General features: G+C 43.0%; 1 protein-coding gene across 1 annotated transcript in view; it reads right to left on the bottom strand.

The window, feature by feature from the left end:
- The window catches only part of SND1 (staphylococcal nuclease and tudor domain containing 1), a 429,076-nt gene that overhangs the window by 150,178 nt on the left and 255,309 nt on the right, over nucleotides 1-23,589 (bottom strand). The window contains exon 14 of the mRNA XM_061198696.1: nucleotides 16,469-16,541. Within this exon, the coding sequence (XP_061054679.1) occupies nucleotides 16,469-16,541 (73 nt within the window). The remainder of the gene's footprint in view (nucleotides 1-16,468; nucleotides 16,542-23,589) is intronic.

The raw sequence follows: 23,589 nt of genomic DNA, 5'->3' as shown, positions 1-23,589 counted from the left end.
AATGAATTACCAAGTTTGGGAGAGTGGGAAAGTTGTGAATGGGAGTGGGGTGGGAAAGAGAACAAGGAAAGCAGAATCCTTATATGGCAGGCACAGGACAGAGGTCCACAAGAACACTACTTACACAGCTAGGTCCCCTGCATCCTTGAAGAACAGAACTTACATAAATCAAAGTTCTCTGAATTCTGGAACAGGGATTTCGGCTGTCCGTTTACACTAGATGTTAGCAAAGTGAATTCTATGATTTTTCCATTGAAAATAGCCATACAGTAGGCATTAACGTGGTTAGGACTGGTGAGAGGCAAACCTCATGGCACACAAAACAGCACAGGGAAATGGGAATCAGTAAACTTATTAGTTAACAATTAACCACTCGGGATCATCATGTGCAAGTCTCAAATGAGAACTGTTAATAATGACGCTCACTAATTAGTTCCCATCATCACAATCACTCTTTGATTAACATCATAGGAAAAAGAACTAAAACCAAATACATGCAGAGCTTATAATGGTACCATGGGGGTATTCAACTCCACAAGCACTTGAGAAACTGAACTCAAAAGAGGCCCATCAAACGTGATGAAGCTTCCTGCAGGTATAGTTGCGGTCTGAACTGCCCACTCCAGCAAACCAGGAGCGTTTCTCCCCTAAAAGAGCTGACAATCCTGTATCTACAGGGCTGACCTGAGGCTCAAGGACTCCAGAGCACAATGCTGTTTGGGTCCAACCAATCTTAATATTGAAGCAGCAAAGTCTATGTGTACAAGAGGACAGATGCAGAGAGAAAAAGAGAACATGGAAATCAGAACTTACGGCTAAGGATACTGAAGCAAACACACTCTGTTATTTTAAGCTGTATTGTGGTAATTCATCATCATAGGTATCTATCTTGTCAGGGTTCCCCAGACCAGGCGAATTACCTCTGCAACTATGTGGAAGACAAATCACAACTACATCCCTGACCAGAAAGGCAAAGAAGTCATCCATCACCACACACTCTTCCTCCTTCCCAACCACGGGGCTCTATTGGCCCCATGTGATGTTTCAATTCACAGAATGAGTTTATGATTCTCTTTGAGGAATGAGCTGCATAGCAAGATAATCTCTTGACATAAATGGGGCCCTGGGAGGAGATACTTGGGAATACGCCCAGCTCCAACATTACCACAAAGCACTTAAACATTTGAAGCTCCCCTTCCCTGGCTGGTTATCAATGTTTCGTGGTGAAGTGTCGGTAAAGGGACTGGTAGAGGGTGTAAACATCAGTGAGGTGCAAGTTTAACAGGAATGAAGTGAACACAGGAGAGAACCCTAGAGAAAACCACTCTGGGAAAAAAAAAATTATAAAGAAACAAACCATGAGAAAAAACAGGTGCTGAAGCTGGGCCATCAATAATCTTTCATCAAGTGTCATCTATGGTTTACAGTTTCTCACAGTGTTTAGTTAGCTGGCACAGCACCTCACTCGGGCTCCAACGTGTCAGAACGTAGGAGAAATCACGTTTCAGGCTCCGGGCTCCATTCCTGGGAGCATGAAGCAAGAGGACATTTGCAGGAGCACTAGGCTGGAAGAAAGCCCTCAACGTGGGAGGCTGCATTCTAATCGGGAGAACACTCAGAGAACATGACCTTCAGTTTTCTTCCCTGCTTCTACTTCTTTACCAATTATTAAGGGAGGGCAGCCTAAAAAAGCAGAGACCAAAGGGCAGAGGGAGCCAGTGTGGTGTGCTTCCCACACTGGAAGACGAAAGCTGTTGACCATGTCCTTTGTGCCCCCAACATGGAGGGGAAAATTCCTCCGCCATCAGACTTGAATCATTGAGGATGCGCCTGCCTTCTAGAGCCCGGCAAAAGACAGGTGTCTATGAGTATTTTTATTTGGTTGGTCTTGCCCACCATCTATCTCTGTTCCATGAGGCACAATACTGAGAAAAGCAAGCAGGACTTGGCAAATGTTAAGAAGAGAAGCACAGTCATGTGTTTAGAATGAAAACATGCAAAGCAGCATCCCAGCAATCGTGGCAGTCCAACTAAAAGCAAGTCAAATCCTGTTACATAGATTAGAGGATCCCCAGAATATGGCCTGGACTTCATCTGTCATCACTCCAAGCTGGACGGAACTGAAATCTCCCTCAACAGGGGTCTGGATAAACAAACTGTAGTCCACTCACATGACAGAATACTACTCTACAATAAAGAGGAAGTAGGCAACAACATGGATGAACCTCAAATACATGACTCCATTTCTACGACAGTCTTACAAAAGTTAAACTGTAAGGACAGAAAACAGATCCGTGGTTGCCATAGACCAGGGGAAGGGTTGGGGGTTGACTCCAAAGGGGACGGAAGCATTTTGGGGGATGATGAAAGCCTCTTTTCTTGACTTTGGTGATGGCTTTGTGTATACCTGTTTATCAAAACTCCATAAGTTACACCTAAATTTAAAAATAAACAAGAAAAAATGGCTAGGGTAGGTAGACTATGCAAGAATTTCATTTTTAACTCAAAATTTCCTCGTCAACTAGTTTATACGTAGCTCAGAGTGAATAACAAGCTCAAAATTCAGTACTCAGTAATTATGTTTGAGGTAAACCACTAAACTAGCTATTCAGTGCATTAAAGCACTTTAAAAAATTTAAGCAGAAAATAGTTTGGATGAGAAAGCAAGGGGTTAGAAGAGCGTAGCAAAGAAAAATCTTAGCCATTTCCCAAAAGCACCATAAGAAAGTATCAATTCTTAGGCAATGGCTAAGAGAAAGCATGAGGTCATCCCTCAATTGGCTATACAGAGGAAATATTCTCATCAAATAATGAAAAGAGTACTACTAAGTACATATGCCTATTGACATTTCTTTTCTACCTTGAAATAAAATCATTCTGTGATCCGGCTTAATGTGAATAAAATAATACCCAATTCCCAATCAAATGAAAATTCTATACAGGCTCAGAGATTATTCTTTTATCAAATGACTTTCAGTTTCCCAAATTTAACCTGCTGAAATTATGCTGTGAGAATTATTCAATTTAACCTTTAGAAATGCAGTTACAGCCTCTGAGTGGGAAAAATCTGCATTTTATCACCAACAGGAAATACAATGCCCTTCGTTTATTCTCTAAGACAAGAAAAAAAAAGTCTACTTATAACTTTAGTATAGAAAGTGCAGATGGTGGTATATCTGTGTCTCAGATAGAGAGCAGATGTAAATCTGTATCTACTTATGATAAGGTATCAACTCTTACCAGTCTGCTCTCTTCCTTTCTTCAATCCTCTTTCTCTAGCGTGGATGCCCAAGGCAGTGCCAAGCCACACCCCTCCTCAGGTCTGCTATTCCACTCAACTGTCTCAAAGTTATGGCTCATGACTTGTGGTGTTCACAAATGAACTCCACCTTCTTCCCATCCACTATGTCATCCCAGACTGCCCCTACTCCCACTTCTACAGACTCCAGCTCTCCAACAGACTACTATTACAATTCTTGGTTAAACTGATATTCAGTGTTTCTAAAATCATGACTTTTTAAATTACAGCCCTCCCTGGAGCGCTGCCATCTGCCTATTGACCTCTGCATAAATGGTAACCCGTGGGGCCTGCTACACAGCAGATGTCCTGGGCCGACCCTGGAAATTCCCTTCACATCCTTTCCTAGGTTGTATTTCCTGAATCCATGCCTTCCTCCATAAAAACCTTCCTCCTCACAACCTTTTCCATAAAAAAACAAAACAAAACAAAAAACCCACTATTTTTTCATGGAGAAAATGTCTTATCTTGGGTCAGTTAAGTAAATACAGGATTGCTTTTGTAGATTTTATTCAGGCGAAAGACTATCCTATTCATGAGAACTTTGAATCAACACATAAATTCTTTTCGTTATCCACGAGCATAGCAATACACTATATTTCTGATACCACTGGCTGCTTTAGTTATATGAAGAAAACATTTTACTATGAAATTTAATTATAACTGCTCAAGAATATGGACATAAGAGACAGTGGTCTAAAATTACCAATTTATAACAAAAAAAAGTTTAAAAGGGAACTTAACGCACTGGAAGGCATACCTTCCAATTATTTTCAGGTTAATTATTTCTCAAAAAACATGTAATTTATCCAAATTGTAGAAAAACCAATTTATATCAAACAATTACATTGATAAGAAAATAGTTAAAGATAGCATTCCTATTTTAAATTGGTAAAGATAAACACAACCAATGGGGATGTGAGAAAAAGGCCATTTAAATTTTTAACAAGTCTGCTGTTACTTTTCTGAGAAAAAAAGGATAATAAATTATTATAGGAATACCACAATAAACATCTCGTACGTTACCAGAAAAAGGACGTGAGAATGGTCTAAAAACATAGCTTATACATGTATGTGACAGTGAGAATATGGAACAAAGCACTCAACCAGCATCTGTAACTCTGGATTATCAATTACAAGGCTATGATTAAAAAGTAACATACAGGTCTGAAGTACAATTTTTTCTTAAAAATTTTAGATCAATTTTTATCACTTCTAAAGTCTCTATATGCAAGAGGTGAAAATTTATTACAGAACCACAAAATGGCTTGAAAGATATAATTAAAATAATACATGCAGAGTAAAGAATTTAAACGATGGTCTGACAAAGCACAAGTTTTCATTTCATGGACAAATCAAGAACTCAGAGGCAAGGAAATTGATGCCATGCTAAACTCTGCCCCACCTGAGACAAGAACACAACTTCAGAAAAGGATGGAGGGGAAAAAAAAAACACAAAAAACCAAGCAATCTATGACATAAAATAAAAAATGAAAATAAATGTTAAATAAAGGTTACATGATTAAAATAATTTCAACATCCCCTAAAAGTACTGTGAACATTCAGCTTTGCTTGCAGACATACCAATTTAGGTCCAATAAATTAAGTAAAAAGCATTTTGAAGGAGTTAATATTTACATTTTTAAAGTGCTAATGAAAATAATTACAAAATTTGCAAGGTTAAGTTCAAGTTTTTGAAACAGAGAAAAAGGATATCCAGTATGGTAGAAATTATTAATTAAGATAAAAGGTGGTCAGTGTTTAAGAATAACAAATGCATAAAACTAAAATCTAATCATTTTACTCAATAAAGATTTATAGGTAAATAATGATCATGTTAAAACATGTCATGTTATCCCTTTGGTCTAAGTTTCTACTTTATGAAATTGTTCTAAGAAAATAACTACAGACTATGATTTAGCTAAGGAACCAATGTTTGTGTGTTTGTGTGTGTGTGTGTGTGTGTGTGTGAGAAAGGAAAAAATAATCCAAAGAAACTAAATATCCAACAATACATAAGACAGAATACTAGGTAGACATTAAAAGTGAGGTAAAAGAGGAATATTCATGTGGAAAAAGGAATTAAGCACCTATTATGTGTCACTGTTCTAGGCAGTGACTGTACAGTTAAGAATAAAAGAAATGGGCTTCCCTGGTGGCGCAGTGGTTGAGAGTCCGCCTGCCGATGCAGGGGACACGGGTTCGAGCCCTGGTCTGGGAAGATCCCACATGCCGCGGAGCAACTAGGCCCGTGAGCCACAATAACTGAGCCTGCGCGTCTGGAGCCTGTGCTCCGCAACAAGAGAGGCCGCGACAGTGAGAGGCCCGCGCACCGCGATGAAGAGCGGCCCCCCCTCGCCGCAACTGGAGAAAGCCTTCGCACAGAAACGAAGACCCAACACAGCCATAAATAAATAAATAAATAAATAGAATTTAAAAAAAAGAATAAAAGAGAGAAAGTCTCTGTTCTGAAAAAACCTTTCATCACTTAAAAAGGAGAGGGGGGAGGAGAGAAAATGACAAAAGAAAACAACCCCACATTTTGGTGAACAGATGTATTCTTATTGAAAATTTTCTTGTAGAGATGATTTTCTTCCTTTGAAGAATATAAATATAAATGCATTTATATTCAATGCATTTAAAAACAAAAATTTTGACAGAAAACTTGTGCTAAGAAATGTGTACGTTTTTGGTTTTATTTTATTTATTTATTTATTTGGTTGTGCCGGGCTTAGTTGTGGCAGGTGGGCTCCTTAGTTGCGGCATGCATGTGGGATCTAGTTCCCTGACCAGGGACTGAACCCGGATCCCCTGCATGGGGAGCGCGGAGTCTTAGCCACTGGGCCACCAGGGAAGTCCCCAAGTTTTTGTTTTTAAAAGAAGAAAATACATTAACATTCAGGGCTGATTCAGTTTTGCCCAGATAAACTTGCAAATTATTCAGGTCAGATAACTCTCTCCAGTTTTTTTTTTTTGAGCCAAGAGTCAACATTCCCTTGAGTGAATTAGTTCTTCATAATTGTTCCACATATTTTGAGACAAATAAATACTATGGACACTGTAATAAAGTCTGGAAACTGACTTGGAAAAACATCCCGACCTGAAATTGCATGTGAAACGTGCTCCATGATTCCTTCAAAAACGTCATCTGAAGCACAGAGCTTTATGGCACTGAAGACAGCAAACTAAGTAGCTCTTTTCCTAAGGAATAAAAGTTTAACTTAGATAATTATGGTGCAGAGCCAAAAGGAGTGTCGACATTAGGTAGAAAAACAAACAAAAATCACACATTAGCATGATGCAAGAATAAGAAAAATGTGTTCCTAGTAAAGCCAGCAGCACGATGTAAAGAGCCCCATGGTTGGACTCAGAAACAGATTTAATAAAAAGTACCCAGAATTCCACACATACATGAAAAATGTGCAATAATAGGCTAAACAATAAAGAAACTACCCTTAAAGAAAAATAACTTTAAAGTTGTTAGAACTCTTTTGGCATATATTTGGGAATTCTAATTCTTCCTAAGGAAAACTACAGATTTAACCCTGCCCCCAACCAGTGACTTTACAACTTTGATATGATGTATTTGCATATGGATATTGTACCGAGGTTCTAAATGTGAGATTCTAAGTATCTAGCCTATCAATTGAACAAGACCTCCAACTAACTCCTCCTTTAGGCCTCATTTTAAAATCACTTAAAAGATGGTCTCTGAGCACGTGGGAGAAGGGATAGGCTGTGAAGACACACTCACAGGTCTCTATACTTCTATCACAATTGTAATTAGAGACCGAATTGTGTATGACCTAGAAGGACTACACCTGTACTGTTTAATGTTATAGCCTCAACACCCAGCACTGTGCCTGGAATATAATAAGCTTTCGATAAATACTAATTGTTTGATCATTCATTCATGACTCAACATGACAAATGCATCTACAACACAAGCCAGATAGCATATGTTAAATGTCAAGGAGAGATAATGGGTCAGTAAAAGAACTCAGGAGAGAAGGAGTATGATTCAGGACTTGGATAAAAAGTTTGCAATACAAATACTACTGATGAGGATGACGGATCATTTTAGAGGACTTTCTGTAGGCTAGGCAGAACGCTCAGCCATTTAATAACCACCACCACCACCATATGAACCATGTCAACTGTTCTAACTACTTTGGATGTATTAACTCATTCAAGCACACCACAACCTAATGAGGTAATAAGGGCATTACATTCATGTTACAGATGAGAAAACCATGGCACAGAGATGTTAAATAACCTCAAGGTGACAAATTAATAAGCAATCGAGCCAGGACTTGAACTTGGCTGATCTGATATTGGGACTCATGTTACTAATCATGTACTCCGTACTGCTGCTATATGCTAGAAAACAGGCATCCTTCCTGTTGTATCCTTCTACTAGTCTACCCACTTCTAGTTACTGACCAGCGCAGTTAACTGTACATCTAAGATCTAGGGTCACATTCGTTCAAACACAATTTCATACTGTTTAGGTCATCCCCTGGCAGGTCAAATCTAAATCAGGCTCTGTGAAGAGATACAAAAAAGATCCCATTTTCTCAGGAGTTTATCAACTATTGAGGAAAACCATTGCACATATGTCAACTGAGACGGGTTACCAATCAATATATCAACAAGTACAAAATCATGGTAATAGGTGATTGTGTAAATGCTGAAGTAAGGCATGACGAGAAGGCAGTGAGGATCAAAAGGGAAAACTGCCAGGAAGAAGAGAAAGGGCCTGAAGGAGGAGGAGGGCACGGTCAGGAGGGCAGAGATGGCTACTCAGAGACAGCTCACATAATGGAGTCGGAGCCAGCGGACTGAGAACTGGAAACAGAGGACTAGACTGAATATGAAAATATTCTCTATGGTGGGTGAAGTAGCCAGGCGTGTTGCGGTAATGTCCTACAAGAGAACACAGGTCTTCCTCCAAATTCAGACCCTCCCAAATCTAATCTTGTCTCACGAATTCTATCATTTCTTCCTGAAAACACCCTTTCGTGAGGAACTGAGGCACAAAATTACTAGGTAATTCCAAAGCCACCCTGAGGTCTGATTCGAGAATATTTATCTGGACGTCAACACTGCAAGTAGCGCCCAAAATTCTGTACAACATATTCCTTAGGGAATATGTTGGAAGCATGCTAAATAAAGCCTTAAAACTCGAGTAAGCAGAATGTCTGTGTTAGTAAAATGACTGACTCTGAGATGTTTACATAAGCAATAGCCACAGGACAAAATGAGTTCAATCTAGGGCTAAGTAGTGTTATGATGGTGAAGTGGAGAGTGAAGCCGTGGCTGGGCAGAAATATTTCAAGTTTCATCACATCACTCGGCAGTCACAGGACAGATCAGACAACCTGATCACACACCTGAACCTGGGAATCAGGAATGTTATCAACTGCCTCCAAAATACCCGAAGCATTCCTTTAGCCAAGTCTGCAATGGGCTCATTCACAGCCAATTTGGACCCATGAAATAGACTCAGAGAACAATCCCCACATGCACCCAGAGAACAGAAAAGAGAACTGAAGAGCATGAACCAGCGCGAGCAGAATCTGTGCTAGAGGCGACTCTCTCTGGAAAGAGATGACATTTTTTCATTGGAAAAAATGCTCCTGGACTCCCTCAATTTCTTTTCTCCTTTCTTTGAACAAAGGAAGAAAGACAGAAAAATTACAGCTCAGGACACTTAAATAAAAGCTAGGACCTTGTTTCTCAGAGCTCATTTGTAGGCATCCCCCTGTATGAAGTCAGTTAAACAAGGAATCAGAAGGGAACTAGACAAATTTGTGGCAGAAAACTCCCTGAAAACAGAATTCACGGCAGTGACACACCAAGTCTACAGATTATTTTGGAAATAAGATATTTTACTGAAAGAAGCAACAAATTTTAAGAAACGCTGTCTCTAATAGTACTCTACCTCTGGGCAAGTCACCTGATCAAACATTTCTTCAGAGGTGCTGAAATTCAGAGCTGGAACACACCCACCAAACGTCAAGACATAGGGCCCTGTGCTCAATGTCCAATCCCTCTACCTCAACCTATTATGGCGCCTGAATTTTCCAACACAAAAGCTTGTCGGACTGTGACCACCTAGAGGGGTGGGATAGGGAGGGTGGGAAGGAGGCTCAAGAGGGAGGGGATATATGTATACATATAGCTGATTCACTTTGTTATACAGCAGAAACTAACAAAACATTGTAAAGCAATTGTACTCCAATAAAGATGTTTAAAAAAAAAAAAAAAAAAAAAAGCTTGTTGGTGAACAAAACGGCAGACCCAGTAAGGTACAGGATGGAATTGGGCATTCTGCAGATGAAAGAGACATATTCACTTTAGAACTTTATATTTTAAAATAACTTCTACAACCAAATGCTCTTCATATTTTCAGGTACAGAGGAGGCAATAAAAACAATGTTATAAGTAGTTTTGTATTTCTCTCTTGTTTTTGCAATTTCTTCCCCTATCCTCTTAAAGGATAATTTTCAAACAGGTAAAACCATGACTTCTATACAATATAAAATAAAGATGTGTCAAAAATTTTATTTTAACTCACTAATTAATGAGGGAACCAGAAAGATATTACAAGTGATTCAAAGCAGAGCCTGGAGGATGGATATATATACAGGCAACTAGGAATGCTGAAGTGAATTTGCTACAGATGCAAAACTGTACAGCAAAACTACAGAGTGAAAATGTAAAGTTTGAAAACATTTCTTTTACAGAGTAGAAATTAATTGTCTCTGTCTATACAGGGCCACATTTGTACAAATAGGAATCATCTGCATCTTTATTAGGTCTTCACAAGTTAAATTCCCTCTCCATAGGGGTGCAAAACATGCCAGTTAAAAGCAAAGGGGCTACAGAATCAGATAACCCCAAAGGGTTTACTAGGCAGCACCCAGTGTTCCAATGAAAGGATACCCAATAATCATCTTGCCAGTTTCAAAGTCTACTAACAATTTCTCCTGATGTCCCAAACTAAGTAAAAGAGGTGAGAGATTGTCCTAGATTTCATGCCCTACGGTGTAAAAAAAAATCCACAGTAGAAGAACTCAGTTGAAAACTGGATTAAATTTGTACAAGGACGTGCTTAAACACAACCACTAACTGTGGTAGAGGCTGAAATACAATCTTTTTAAAATTCCAGCATTTCTGAGCAATTTCACTCAGAAACATGTTCAGACTAAGAAAGATAGACTTCCCTCTTATTCCCGCGGAAAGCATAAATGCTTTCGGATTTCTTTAGAAGGAGAGACGGATACCCCTGCAGTTCTGGGGAGTGTGAATAGGAGAGCTTTATAAAACAAGAACTGGCCACACAGGACTCCTAGGGCTCAAAGAACTATGGACAAAAGGCCATAAAGCAACGCACTCAGCCATTAGGGAGGGCGACCAGCTGAAGCAAACTCCCCCACGATCGAGGTCTCCTTAACAAACTCCAACTCTTTTGCAGAAGGAGAGGGGAAAAGGGAGCTGTGGGGAGGGATGGGAGGACAGGAGAGGAGAGGGGGAGGGGATGGAGAAAGGAAAGAGCCTCAGCAGGATGGGAGAGAGAGACTCCCAGGGTAGATGCCCCTCTGCCGTCGCAGCTGCCTTCGCCACAGGGCTGTCGTGCACGTTTCTGTGCTGCGAGAATCCTGGTCAACGAGCTGCACATTGCAGTCCGACTGGAGTGGCTGGAGTTCAAGGACCTTCGGGTGCGGGGAGAGGACGAGTGGAACAAAGAGAGCAGCAGCTTCCCCTAAACTGGCAAAAACTAGAGCTGCCAAATGCAGGAGAGATGCAAGAAAGCACCTGAGAACCCAGCACTAGCACTGAGCCCGGCTTCCCCGTGAGCAGCCATCAACCTTATGGAGCACATAAGGCTTCTGGCAGCAAGGTCAGCAGCCGGTGCGCTGGCTCTTGCAGGACAAGGTTCTTCTGGGATTTCCCCAGGGGAGCAAATATATAGTGCAAAGGGAGCTCCAGCGCTAAGCAACCAAACTCCCAGGCAGAACCCTAGGCCTTGACCTTGTGTAGTCAGCACAAAAGGGACATTAGAGGGTTAGGAGGTTACTCAGAGGCTAAGGGAGAGTAAAAGAGGGAAGAGCTATTAACACAAACAAGAAAGGAGCGTTGGTACCATCAAATCACTGGTGATTAGAAGCTGAGAGGAACCTTAGGGTCACGTAAGCAGGAGGAGGCATTCTAAACGAGTAGGCCAGAAGACACACAAGGGAGCTGCAGTTTAACACAGACCTAAGTTATAAAGCCCCTGGGTGACTGTACTGCTTTATGCCTTCTTCAGACTTGCTGGACAGACCACTTTTTAAATCTCTTCAGCCGAAAATATTTTAAAACTCTTACATTGAGGCCCAACTCCACTGGGAGCTAAGAAAATATAACTTCTATAATGGCCCCCAAGATGCATGGAAAGGGCTGCTTCCAACACCCCGAGGAAAAGAGGACAGTGCTATTCAAGTTCAAAAAGGCACTGAAAAACCAGAACCTGAAGGAAGAGGTCAGGAGGACATGCTTAAAATCCTGCCTATTTATTTTAAAGGAACACTTCCATCCTTTATATTTGCATGTGAGACTCTGACTGGGCAACTCTGCAGGTCTTCATGATTTAAAGGAGAAAGCAGGGACCTGAAAATCTGACTCTCCCTACTCCCCACCCCCAGAGCTAGTCTTTGGACCATTCTAGGCCACGTTTAAGCGCATTCGTATTAGTAATAGTATGTATCTCCAACAAAAACCACTCATGGATAGAGGAGGTTACCAAGAAGCCAGTATGGAACGCGAGCAAAGAAGACAATCTTCAAGTGAGCCCAACCAGAAGGCAAGAAAGGAGAGAAGAGCAGAATAAACAACAGCAAAATCTGCTTCCAAGTCATCAGGATTCCACGCCATGGAAAGGCAGAAGATGTTCAGGAGATGGACAGCCCCATCCTGGTAATCGGACCCATTCTGAGACTGTTAGAAATGTGGCTGGAGTGGATAGGATGCCGGGCTAGGCTCTATCCTCTCATGGTGTCGTCAACACACGTCATAACTCCACACGCACCTGAGAGGAAAGAACACATGACAGGAAATAGAGGAAAAGTCAAATAGACACTATGACTCACCAAGCACCAGTGGAGGGAGGCAGAGGAAGAAATCGGTGCAACGCGGCTGCAACCTGAGGAGTGGGAGCCCTCTCTCACCTCAGAACCATAATTGATTTGTCTGATTTACCAGAACAACAGCAAGCCACGCACCAGCCACATTTTATTGCCTGTTTTACACGTTATATCTGCAGGAGATTGTATTTATTACAGAGGAGGCTACAGCAAAAACAATAATAAACCGAAGATAAGCAACAGCCTTATATTCCACTGACGCGCATTCCGACTTTTTGTATGCTGGCGAGGGAGGGAGTGGAGAAAGGAACAGGGAAAAACAAAACCCACTAATAATGAAAACGTGGTTGTATGAAGGGAAGCAGTCAGCACAGAACCACCCTCCAAATGGAATCAGATCTAGTACCAAGTTGATCAAATTCTTAGCGGTTTCACATTCACAGGAACATCCCGGCCTGAAGGGTAACCGGACAGGGGTAATAAGGACAGCAATGACAGGTGCTTGTAATAGCCTATTTCCTTCACCTTCAAAAGTCAGAAATAAAGGAAACCAGTAACTGCTTCGGGACCCAAATTACCAGATTTTTTTTTTTTTTTCTCTTAGTGGATACCCTAAAAAACAGGAGCAGAGATGCAGAAGAGCCAATTTTATCCAAGCCCCAGGCAAAAGGTAGGTTCATCCAGTTGGCATTACACACAGACACCATGAAGCTCACAGAAAACACAACACTTAGCTGACGTTAATGTCAAAAATCATCTATATTAACAAAATCAAAACGCAACACAACCTAAACATTGGGGAGCCATCGTAACATTTTTGAAAAGTCAAAAAACTGTAATGCGTTCTTGCTATGGGAAGGGATGCAAGAGGCTCAACTGGGGACAGGAGAACACAAAGTTAGAAAGCATGTTTAGCAGCCAATACCTGAGCGGTCCGGTCCTGGGAAAAGCTGATGAATGCACATGAAAAGGCCTGCTTGTTTCAGCACCACATGACGAGGCGAGCATCCCACCTGCCGAAGCAGAGTCAGTCTACACTTGGGTTACTTAACTTCCCACGGTAGGGAGTCAGCCAAGCAGGGCTTGCACTTGCTAACTCTCTACAGGAGGCATTTTCATGCACTCTGACCCTTACCTGCTGAAATCATTTTTACAAAATACAAGAGAAGGGATGGAAACAATGGGTAGAAACCTGACTCTAAGAGTGGGAGGCCATTAAGACTAGAACAAATGTATGGGTTATTTGTCTCACAATCACGATATAACCTCTTCCACAGAGCATATTTCTTGAGTGTTTAGAAAACAAAGTGTGAAGAGCATATATGTCTTCTTCTCCTCCAAGGATGTGTCCTCGGTTGGGGTGAGAGGTCATGCACAAATATCAGTTCATAGTCAATTATGGTGGCAGCATATTGCATATAGTGTCAGCTCAACAAAAACTGCCATTTACCACAACCTGCAACTAAAAGGGGGACCAATGGTGGGAGGGAAGGACACAAGGATTAAAAAAAAAAATTGAGAAACTTTAATGAAACCATTATATATGCTTGTATTACATGGTCTTTATTCCAACGTTTGTTTCTTCAACCAGATGTAAACTATTTGCCCATCTGACCCCACATGCCTACCTGTCCCTCAGTAAGATAACCAGAATGCTTCAGGAAGCTGAAGACCCATACATCTCACTTAAATGGCACAAGGGCACCCAAAACACACACATACTGAACACGACATTGTGATGGAAAGAAAGGAAGGTTAGAAGGGGGAGACGAAACTCGTCTGTTATACAGGGTACCAAAAAAACCTGCAATCTAAGCTGAATAATGTGTGATGAAGGTGGACAAGGTCATTCTGACATCTATTAAATGGAATAGCTTTTTCACTTCCACTCTCCCACGTGATCTAGCTTTCCTCTTTTATTTATGTGGTAAGTGGGGGAGCCTGACCTGCATTTATTTTTGAAAAATGTAAGAGCAAACCAATTCGTCAATATCTAGGCAGAAAAGAGGATAAAGGTATGTATGAAACTGAACTACAGTTTAGTGGGGGATTATGAAGACAGGTTTCCTAAGATTCATTGCTACCAGAAACAAACACGCAAACATAAAGAAAACGCATCAAGGTAGAAGGCAGCATGTGATCCAAAGATAGCATTCAAGATCATTAGGACACTACGCTGGGGGTACCAAGAGGACAGCCCCAAAGCAACTGTAACTCTACCTCAAAAACCTGCTGAGGGCCTCACCTCGATGCCAATAGGAAATCTAAGCAAGAATAGGAACTCCACAGGCCAAAACAGAGCACCATCCCCAAGGCTGAATTCAGCTTCTAGACGGCCCTGGAGTACGGGCCAGGCATGAGCTTTTGGGTGGGCATATCTGCCATTAGTGCAGGAGTCACCACTATGTTTTCCAAAATAGGTATTTTACAGCGTTGTCCCCCTGCAGTTGAATAACCAAAAAAATTACCCTTCGACTTCACCAAAAGAATGATATTAAAGGAAATATTGTTGAGAATGCCAGAGCAGACACATATAGAAATTAATATACACATGAACAATAACTCAGCACTGTAAACCACAGAGAAAACTGGCCTGATACCAGCTTGCTGAGAAAGTCACCTGTGAACCATGAGCCCCAGGAGATACAACGCAGTCACCTGTGGCTCAAAGGCCATTAGTAACAAGTTTTCTGGGCTTCTCTGGACTTGAGCTACGAGGAACGCACAGCGATGTACCTTGCTCGTTAAACAGTGGCACAACGTCTTGACGGAAGTCTAATTAATTAATTGCCACACTGTGCAATCTGTAGTCTGCAGTGACTGCTACAGAGAGGGAAAAGCTCCACAGAATCCCAGTGATTAAAGCCAACAGGGGAAGACCACACTCAGGCAAAGGAGAGCTGCCGAGACAGGTTAGAAGCCACCACAAGGAACTACAGGCAAAGCCTGAGCCAGGCTTGGGAACACAACATAAGATACACTGGAATTCATCACTGCTGTGGGCCTGGCTGAGCTTCTGTTTATGGTAGTATTTTCTTCTTGTGCCCAAGGCAAGCTTCCCAAGTGTCCAAGCTAAGACTGACTACCCTTCCTCTGTCATGTCCCTTGGGCTGCGTGCTCCTCCCTACACATGACCTGGAGCCCCTCCTTACCCATTAGTGACTACGGGAGTTGAACTGGATGGTGTGTGTCCCAGGAACAGAGGGTGAAACTGACAGCCAGAAGGCCTTCCCCGGCCACCTGATCAAAATCAACCCCTGAACCCTCACTACTGCCTTGGTCTGCTCTATTCCTCAGAGCAGTCACTGCTGCCTGGCATTGCTATTGTCTCCCTTTCCCGCTTGCATGTAGGGACTTTATCAGTTCTGTTCATTGTTATATTCTCTGCCTAGAGCAGTTCCAGCCACAGTAGGCACTTGCTGAGTAAATGAATAAACCCCCTCAACTAACAAAGGAGTCTAATTCAGCCAATGAAAGTTCCTAAACATGCAAGGGTAGCATCCTGATCATGAAATAGTCGTTTGGACACAGCCTTTAGGGAGCGCAGAAGTATCTGCATCATCTCTTCTCCTGTATCATCTAGTATATCTGTTAGCTCAAAGGATGCTCACATACTTCTCCCTAGTTGATTAGGATTAATTAGGATTAATTCCTAAACCTGTCCTAGAACCTGTATTTGACCTTTCTCCACTAAGACTTTCCAGTCACAGAACAGGGATTTTTTTTTTAAAAGGTAATTTTATTTTAATACAACTCAAAAGAAATATCTCCTAACTCATGATAATAAGAAAAGGGAAAAGCAACTCAGTAAAAATTCAGGTGAAGAGATAGGCAGTTTTATGCCCTTGTTTAAATTCTGCTTTCCTGGAGTATAAAACAGGATCTCTATAGATGCATTAGCAGAAGCCATGGAAAAATTCACATTCAGTGCCTGAAGAAGAATGAGCTACAGAAAACACATAAACTGAGGTCCTTTGGTGAATGAGCAGCCAAGCTCTTGGCGCCTCGGAGCCACACAGCTCCATTCACGGACACAACTCACCCCAGATATGTCTGCGACACGGTGGATAGGCACTTCCTTCTTGCTATGCAATCCTTTGCCATTCTTAATAGCCCTGTAAAGAAAGAAGAAAAAAGAAAAGAAGCCCGATGACAATACAAATCACACTGGGAAGGGGTAAGGAGGGTGGGAAAAGGCGGCAGGAAGAGAGGTTGGTCCGATGGTCATGTGTCACTACACAGGGCGCACTGCTGAGCAGCCAGTCTCGGCCAGAGCATTGGGAGGTGGGGAGGGCACACTCCTGCTCTTCCCCTAAGCCCAGTTACCACAAGCTGGCTGCTAGTTACTGCTAACAGTGTGCCTGGTTATCAAAGAGAGCTCCAGAACTTGTTTCCAAAGGAAAGGCATCGTTCTAGGCACAAAAGAAGAATCAGTTGGAGAGCACATTCCTAAAAAACAGAAGTAATAATGTTTCTTTCTGTGTTTACTCACATGAAACATTTTAAATGCAAAAATATGTAGCTTGTATTCCAATTCTAATGGAAGTAAGTTCCTCCCAGGTAAAAAGATAAGTTGCCCTGAATGCAGCAATACTGTACAGAAAAGTCTTTTTAATAATGGGGAAGAAGGGAATCCCCTGGCAGTCCAGTGCTTAGAACTTGGCACTTTCACCACCAGCCCGGGTTCGATCCCTGGGCAGGGAACTAAGATATGGCAAGCTGCACCGCACGGTTGAAGAAAGAAAATGGGGGGGGGGGGGAAATTAGCAAAGGTACATAACTGACATTAAGCCTCATTTTCAATCAGTCCCAGGTTGTAATAACACTGGGTTTAGCAGGGGACCCTGGGACACACATCTGACCGCTGGCTGGTTTGCTCCAATCTCCCACCTTTTGCCTCCTAATCCCTTGAGTGGTAGCTTCAGGGACGTGATCACTCATGTAACAATGAAGGACCGCAGAATCAAAGGTGATGGGTACATCACTCAGCGATGACACCATCAGTCAAGACCTTTGCGCATACTGCCAGCCTGCGGACCCATGCAGGGAACACTGCTGTGTTTAGAGATTGAGAAAGAGATTCAGGAGTGTGACTGCTCCATGAACTAGACTTTCTAGGGTTTCCATATTCCAGAGAAAGTGTTAAAGTAAACTGCCCAGGCCAGGGTCAACATGTCGGACCCTCACACTAGGAACCACACTGCAACCTTCTTCCCGCTCGGGCTCCACTAATGAGTAGGAGTAGAGGCGTTACTCTCAGGTCCTAACTTTCTAAATCCAATTCACAAATCAAACTGGGTGGGTGTTGCTGAGTGCAAAGTGGAACAGTCATTTCTTACATACTCGGGCCCTTATCACTCCCCACTTGCCCTTTTTTCCACCCCAGGGGACCTGTCTCTCACTCAACTGATTTGAATCACCTTCTGTTCAGATACGACAAACAAAACACTTCCCTTACCACCCAGTTTCCATTCCATGATGAGGGGAAGAAGTCAAAGTACAGAATTAAGAAAAAAATCATACACTCATTCTAATCTGAACTGTTAGCTGAAAGAAAACATTTCCAAGTTCCTTGACTCCCATGATTCCTCCTGAATCTGAATCAAGGGCTTCAGCTTCAGAAATTGCAAATGAGTCACAATTACTCCATTTAATTTTAGTCCAGTGATTTATCGTTCAGGGTGTCTGATAATGACCATGGACCAGGTTTAGCCCCTGGTCCCTTGGGATCTGCACACTAATGGTAGCTCCAGCTCTTCCATCTCCCAAAGCCCTGTGTACATCCTGCTTGTGTCCTGTTTCTACAGCCTCCTCTGCCACCAGCAGGCTTTCCCCATTTTGCTACCATAAACTCAAAGGAGGCGGCTTGGGAACACACCCGCAGCGAGGCAAGGCAAGCTCACTGCCTCCCTGAGGGTAAGTCGCCTTTCTTCCAGGCGAGGCCTGCTCAGCTTTCTGCAGGTCCCGTGTGGGCGCAGACTGCCCACAGCCTTCTCCTTTTCTAACAACCAAAATACATGGACCTGCCCAATAAACAGATGGTTCATGGAGAACACTGCTGAACTCCTGGCCTTTCCTGGGGGCTGGAGAGCACCTCATAGACTACAAGGAAAAAAGAACGGGGCCTGGGCAGTACGTCAGAAAACAGGTTCTCAAGGCAAAAGTGGTGAGCTGGTAACCTACAATTCTGCTTTCTCTCTGTGACCCCAAAGTAGCTTTGTGCCATAAGCAGAAATTCAGCACTTAACCAAGATTAAACATACCACCCCAAGGGGAAAAACATAATACCCCAAAGCAGAAAATATGGATAATAGTGTACATATGACATTTGAAACAATCCAGAATTCTTTAAAATTAAGTCTTTTTTGTTTCATTATTGTTTAACATCTTTATTGGAGTATAATTGCTTTACAGTGGTGTGTTAGTTTCTGCTTTATAACAAAGTGAATCAGCTATACATATACATATATCCCCATATCTCCTCCCTCTTGCATCTCCCTCCCACCCTCCCTATCCCACCCCTCTAGGCGGTCACCAAGCACCGAGCTGATCTCCCTGTGCTATGCGGCCATTCTCTACGTCTGTGTCTTTATTCCTGTCCTGCCCCTAGGTTCTTCAGAATCATTTTTTTTTTTTAGATTCCATATATATGTGTTAGCATACGGTATTTATTTTTCTCTTTCTCACTTAATTTTACTGTCATACAGTGAAGTAAGTCTTAATATTAAAAGAAGAAATTCTGCTTACCTTGTTCCTAAAAAGAATATTAGATACTTGTTTACATTCAGGCATTAATTTTGGAAAAACCTTCAAAGACTTCATCTTTTCATACTTTAGATACAATTGCTAAATTAGATAAATTTCAGGCAACATCATATTTAAACTGAGAAATAGTTCTTATTTTAGTTCTTAGCAAAACAGAGACAAAATTGAAAGTTAATAATTTGTAGACACTAAGTACAAATGCTGCCCGCCCAGGAAGCCCTCTAAAAGTATAAGTGGTGTGCTGGACCCAGACAGCAAAGTGTGAGGGATCACTGAGTATCTAAATGGTTTCATGTGCCAAGCTTGGGTCTCCCTTCCTGTGCTGAGGTTGCTTTGGTTCTTGTTTGCCAGCTGCTGCAGAAACGACACCAGGTGAGCCATCCCCAGAAAACCTCCCTCAGCCTGACAGAAGGCTGATGCCAGGGGAGGGGGAAGGGGAGAGGAAGGGGGAGGGGGGAGGGGGAGGGAGGGGAGGGGGAGGGGGAGGGAGAGGGAGGGGGAGGGGGAGGGAGAGGGAGGGGGAGGGAGAGGGAGGGGGAGGGGGAGGGAGAGGGAGGGGGAGGGGGAGGGAGAGGGAGGGGGAGGGGGAGGGGGAGGGAGGGGGAGGGAGGGAGAGGGGGAGGGAGGGGGAGGGGGAGGGAGGGGGAGGGAGGGGGAGGGGGGAGGGGGTGGGGGAGGGGGGAGGGGGTGGGGGAGGGGGGAGGGGGTGGGGGAGGGGGGAGGGGGAGGGAGGGGGAGGGGGAGGGAGGGGGAGGGGGAGGGAGGGGAGGGGGAGGGAGAGGGAGGGGGAGGGGGAGGGAGGGGATCTGGGGGAACCACCCAGTGCAGGAGGCTGGGAGGGAGGTGATATGGGGATATATGTATACATTTAGCTGATTCACTTTGTTGTACAGCAGAAACTAACAACATTGTAAAGCAATTATACTCCAATAAAGATGTAGGAAAAAAAAAAAGAAATTCATGCTTTTATCTCAAAGAGGTAAGGAGCAAACACCAAGAGTGGTAGGCTTACCACAGTGCTGTTAACGAAAGGAATATAATATATACCTTTGTTCCGGGATGCAAGCATCCATATACGACATGCCTGCCTACTAACAGTTGTATACAGGAAAATAAAAACAGGAAGATCCTGGTTCTGCTGCCTTGTCATTATTTCCTGGTGCGGCTACCCCTGTATCTTACATAACCCAGCTTCTCTGGGATAGGTTTGGGGCCCTCTGTCTTTGAGACCTGGGAGGGTATAAAGGTAGCAGGTTTGCTTCCACTGATACCTGCTCCACAGAGCAAACACCAACTCCCCTCCCCATGCTGCCTGCAGGCTGCAACCACGGCTCAACATCCTTTTTCATTAGGCAAGGAACGAAACTCCTGACTTCTAAACTTCACCTGCTGTGTCTGCTGAATAGCTGCTTTCTCACAAAGGCAGGCTGGAGCTCAGGCCAGCCAGGAGAAAGGAAGCAGGTGGGCAGAGCACAGGCTGCTCCTCTCAGAGGCTTTCTTCTCCAAGCAGCCGCAGCACAAAGATGGCAACAACCAGCAGTGTCAATAATGGACAGAAATCATCACCAGCCAGGAAAAGTGAGTAACGTCCACATACCTACAAAGAGGTAACAGTAAAGGAGAAAGATGAAAACTCAGCTTTCTAGGTTGCTTCTAGAAGCTTCTAGAAGCTATAGCGTGGAAGAGGAACCCCATTCAGATCACTGGAAAACTATTCCCTTTAACCAACGAAGTCTGAAATTCTTCTGTATGAGATACTACTGCCTTCCCACTAGAAGATAAAAACCATCAACTCTGCAAAGGCAGGCAGGGAGGTTGTTAAAGGGAGATTAGCCCCGCTACCTTAGCGCAACAGAATTAGAACCTAGCACTCTTTATACAAAGAAACAGAGTTTGCTCTTCGGTTTTGGGGCCCCTTGCACAGTCAGAAAACCTCCTTCTCCAAGGCACAAGCCTTAGCACCACTGACATCTTGTGTCATCAGTTCATCTTGTGCCAACAGAGAGGCCATGGCCTTAATTTCAATGTATAGATTATTATTCTGAATATTTTTGTGAGTTTACAAAAAAAGTTCAAAGACTGTATGGTTAGATTCAACCTTATCCCAATCATAAAATAGTTGCCACATGAGGAATTCTTAACCTGGCGACATAAGTGAGCTTCACGTAGGATGCTGGGAATACCTATTAGCTAACCTGAAATGGTAGTAGAATTATATATATGAATTTTTCTGGGGCACGGGAACTCCAACAGTTTCCTCGTTCAAAAAGAACCACTTTCATACATAAAGGGATCTAAAGAAAATAAAGTGACAGAAAGCATACAACAGAGAGGTGGCAGGGAAATGACGAGGAAGATCCGGAGGCCCTGAATTCAACATTCCCCTTTAACAACACTGTCTTGGTAACCAGGAACCACAATGTCCCTTAACTCTGCTTCTGCTTCCTTGCCTGCATCCAAAACTTCCTTCCTAACTGTGTTCACTTGGCTCTTTTGTAACCCCCTTGGGCCAGGCCCACACCAATTTATTCCAAGATAACATCAGGAATATTTTAAATCTACTCAGGCCCCTTTGAGAGTGCACACTACTGCTGGATGACTTCTCCACAGAATTGATTTCCTCATTTTGCTCCCCTACTTATACCCATAACAAAGACCACCAGCCTGTGACATCCATCGAGTGGAAAGTATAATGCTTGGCTTTCATGTGCCCCAGAGTTTATGTCTTCCCACCATTTCCACATTACTCCTTCTAATTCAATTAGGTCCATCTTCCCCAGGCCCCCTACGTGCAAGTTATTCATTACACTGTCTTTATAGATCCACACTAGAGAAAGAAAAGAATTACAGCTTAACAGTAGTCACCACCTCACCAAAATCATAAAACAATTGTCACGTAGGAATTGTTAACCTGGGGTCCTAGGTGGGGGGCTGTTTGAACACTGGAAGTATCTATGAACTACTTTGAAATGGCAGAATTATAGATGTGAATGGGTACACGCACATGTATCACTCAGTTCAGCATGCAATTTAAACTGCAATGCAGTATTTTCAAATTGTATCATGTGTTCACTTTATTTCTATAGCTAGACTACAGGCCCTTCGGGGGTTAGAATTCTATCCTTAATACTCGTTACGGTACTTAACACAGAGCTATGTCACATAGTTTTAAACTCAGGGTCACCTAGTTCAATTACTGTGTGCCTAGTAAAGCTGAACAAATGCCCGCTGACTAATGCAGAGTGTGAAGGTATTTCAGATTGGAGACATGGATAATGCCAACTGAGTGTAGGGCACAGAAGAGTGAGGCTTGCTGGCTCTCCTGGAGGTGCAGGTTCACGATATATGCTCCAGGTCGCAGACATCTTGGTTTCGCTACTTGGAGTGGGGCAAGGCAGAAGAGCGGAAAGCCTGGCCTCTGAGCAGAAGCAAAAGTGCATCAAGAGCAAAAGCCTCTCATTCCCTTCTTCAAGAGTCCTACAGCTAGAGGAGATGGTCAACAGTCTGAAAGGCAGTGATGGGAGCAAAGCTCCAACCACCATAAACAGTGAAATGGAACCAAGTGGCAGGATTGTCAGAAACACCTACTAGATAATACAGGGTAAATGACTAAGGAGAAAGGAAAATAATTCCAACGGAAAAGGACAAAAAGCAGAACAAAGAATGAGCAACTTGCTAAACTTCTAAAGAAGCTTTCATTGTGTTTCAGATCATACTGATAAATACAGCAGTGAAACACAGCAAAAAGGAACACTTCCTTTGGCCTTTCTACTGGCTCCTTGGCAGCGGGAGGAAGCAACCGGGTCCTGACACTCGGAAAATGAGACGCAGAGCAGGCACAGGTGCAAAATGGTGGGTGGGCCTTATGCAGCTGCATTTTCAACGAAATCAGAATTACTGATAAGACAGAAAAGATGGAGAGTACAGAGACTGGAAAGGAGGAAATTGAGTCCTATGGTCAACGGGAGGTCGGTGAACTAATGAGTCAGGAGGTATTATGAGGCAGCGGAGCAAATAACAAGGAACTCTGGGCCACCTCATCGAAAACTAATAGAAGAAACGAAGACGCATTGCTATTGCACCAGGTGTGACATCTGATCTGCTGTGCTCACGTTAAGAAAGGGGGAAAAACTGAGCTCTGTGGCAGAGAATCACCAGAGAAGAGGTAGCCCAATATTAGATTCATGGGAAACACAAGCAGACCACGCTATCCCAGATTAGGACCAAAGGACTACTAGAGCAGGTAGAAATGGTCAGTGTCAGTTTAAAGTCTTCTTGAGGGGCTTCCCTGGTGGCGCAGTGGTTAAGAATCCGCCTGCCGATGCAGGAGACACGGGTTCGAGCCCTGGTCTGGGAAGATCCCACATGCCGTGGAACTACTAAGCCCGTGCGCCACAA

Source organism: Eubalaena glacialis, chromosome 8, assembly GCF_028564815.1.
Source record: "Eubalaena glacialis isolate mEubGla1 chromosome 8, mEubGla1.1.hap2.+ XY, whole genome shotgun sequence".
In the NCBI taxonomy this organism is placed as follows: Eukaryota; Metazoa; Chordata; class Mammalia; order Artiodactyla; family Balaenidae; genus Eubalaena; species Eubalaena glacialis.
This window is presented reverse-complemented; position numbering and strand designations above follow the sequence as displayed.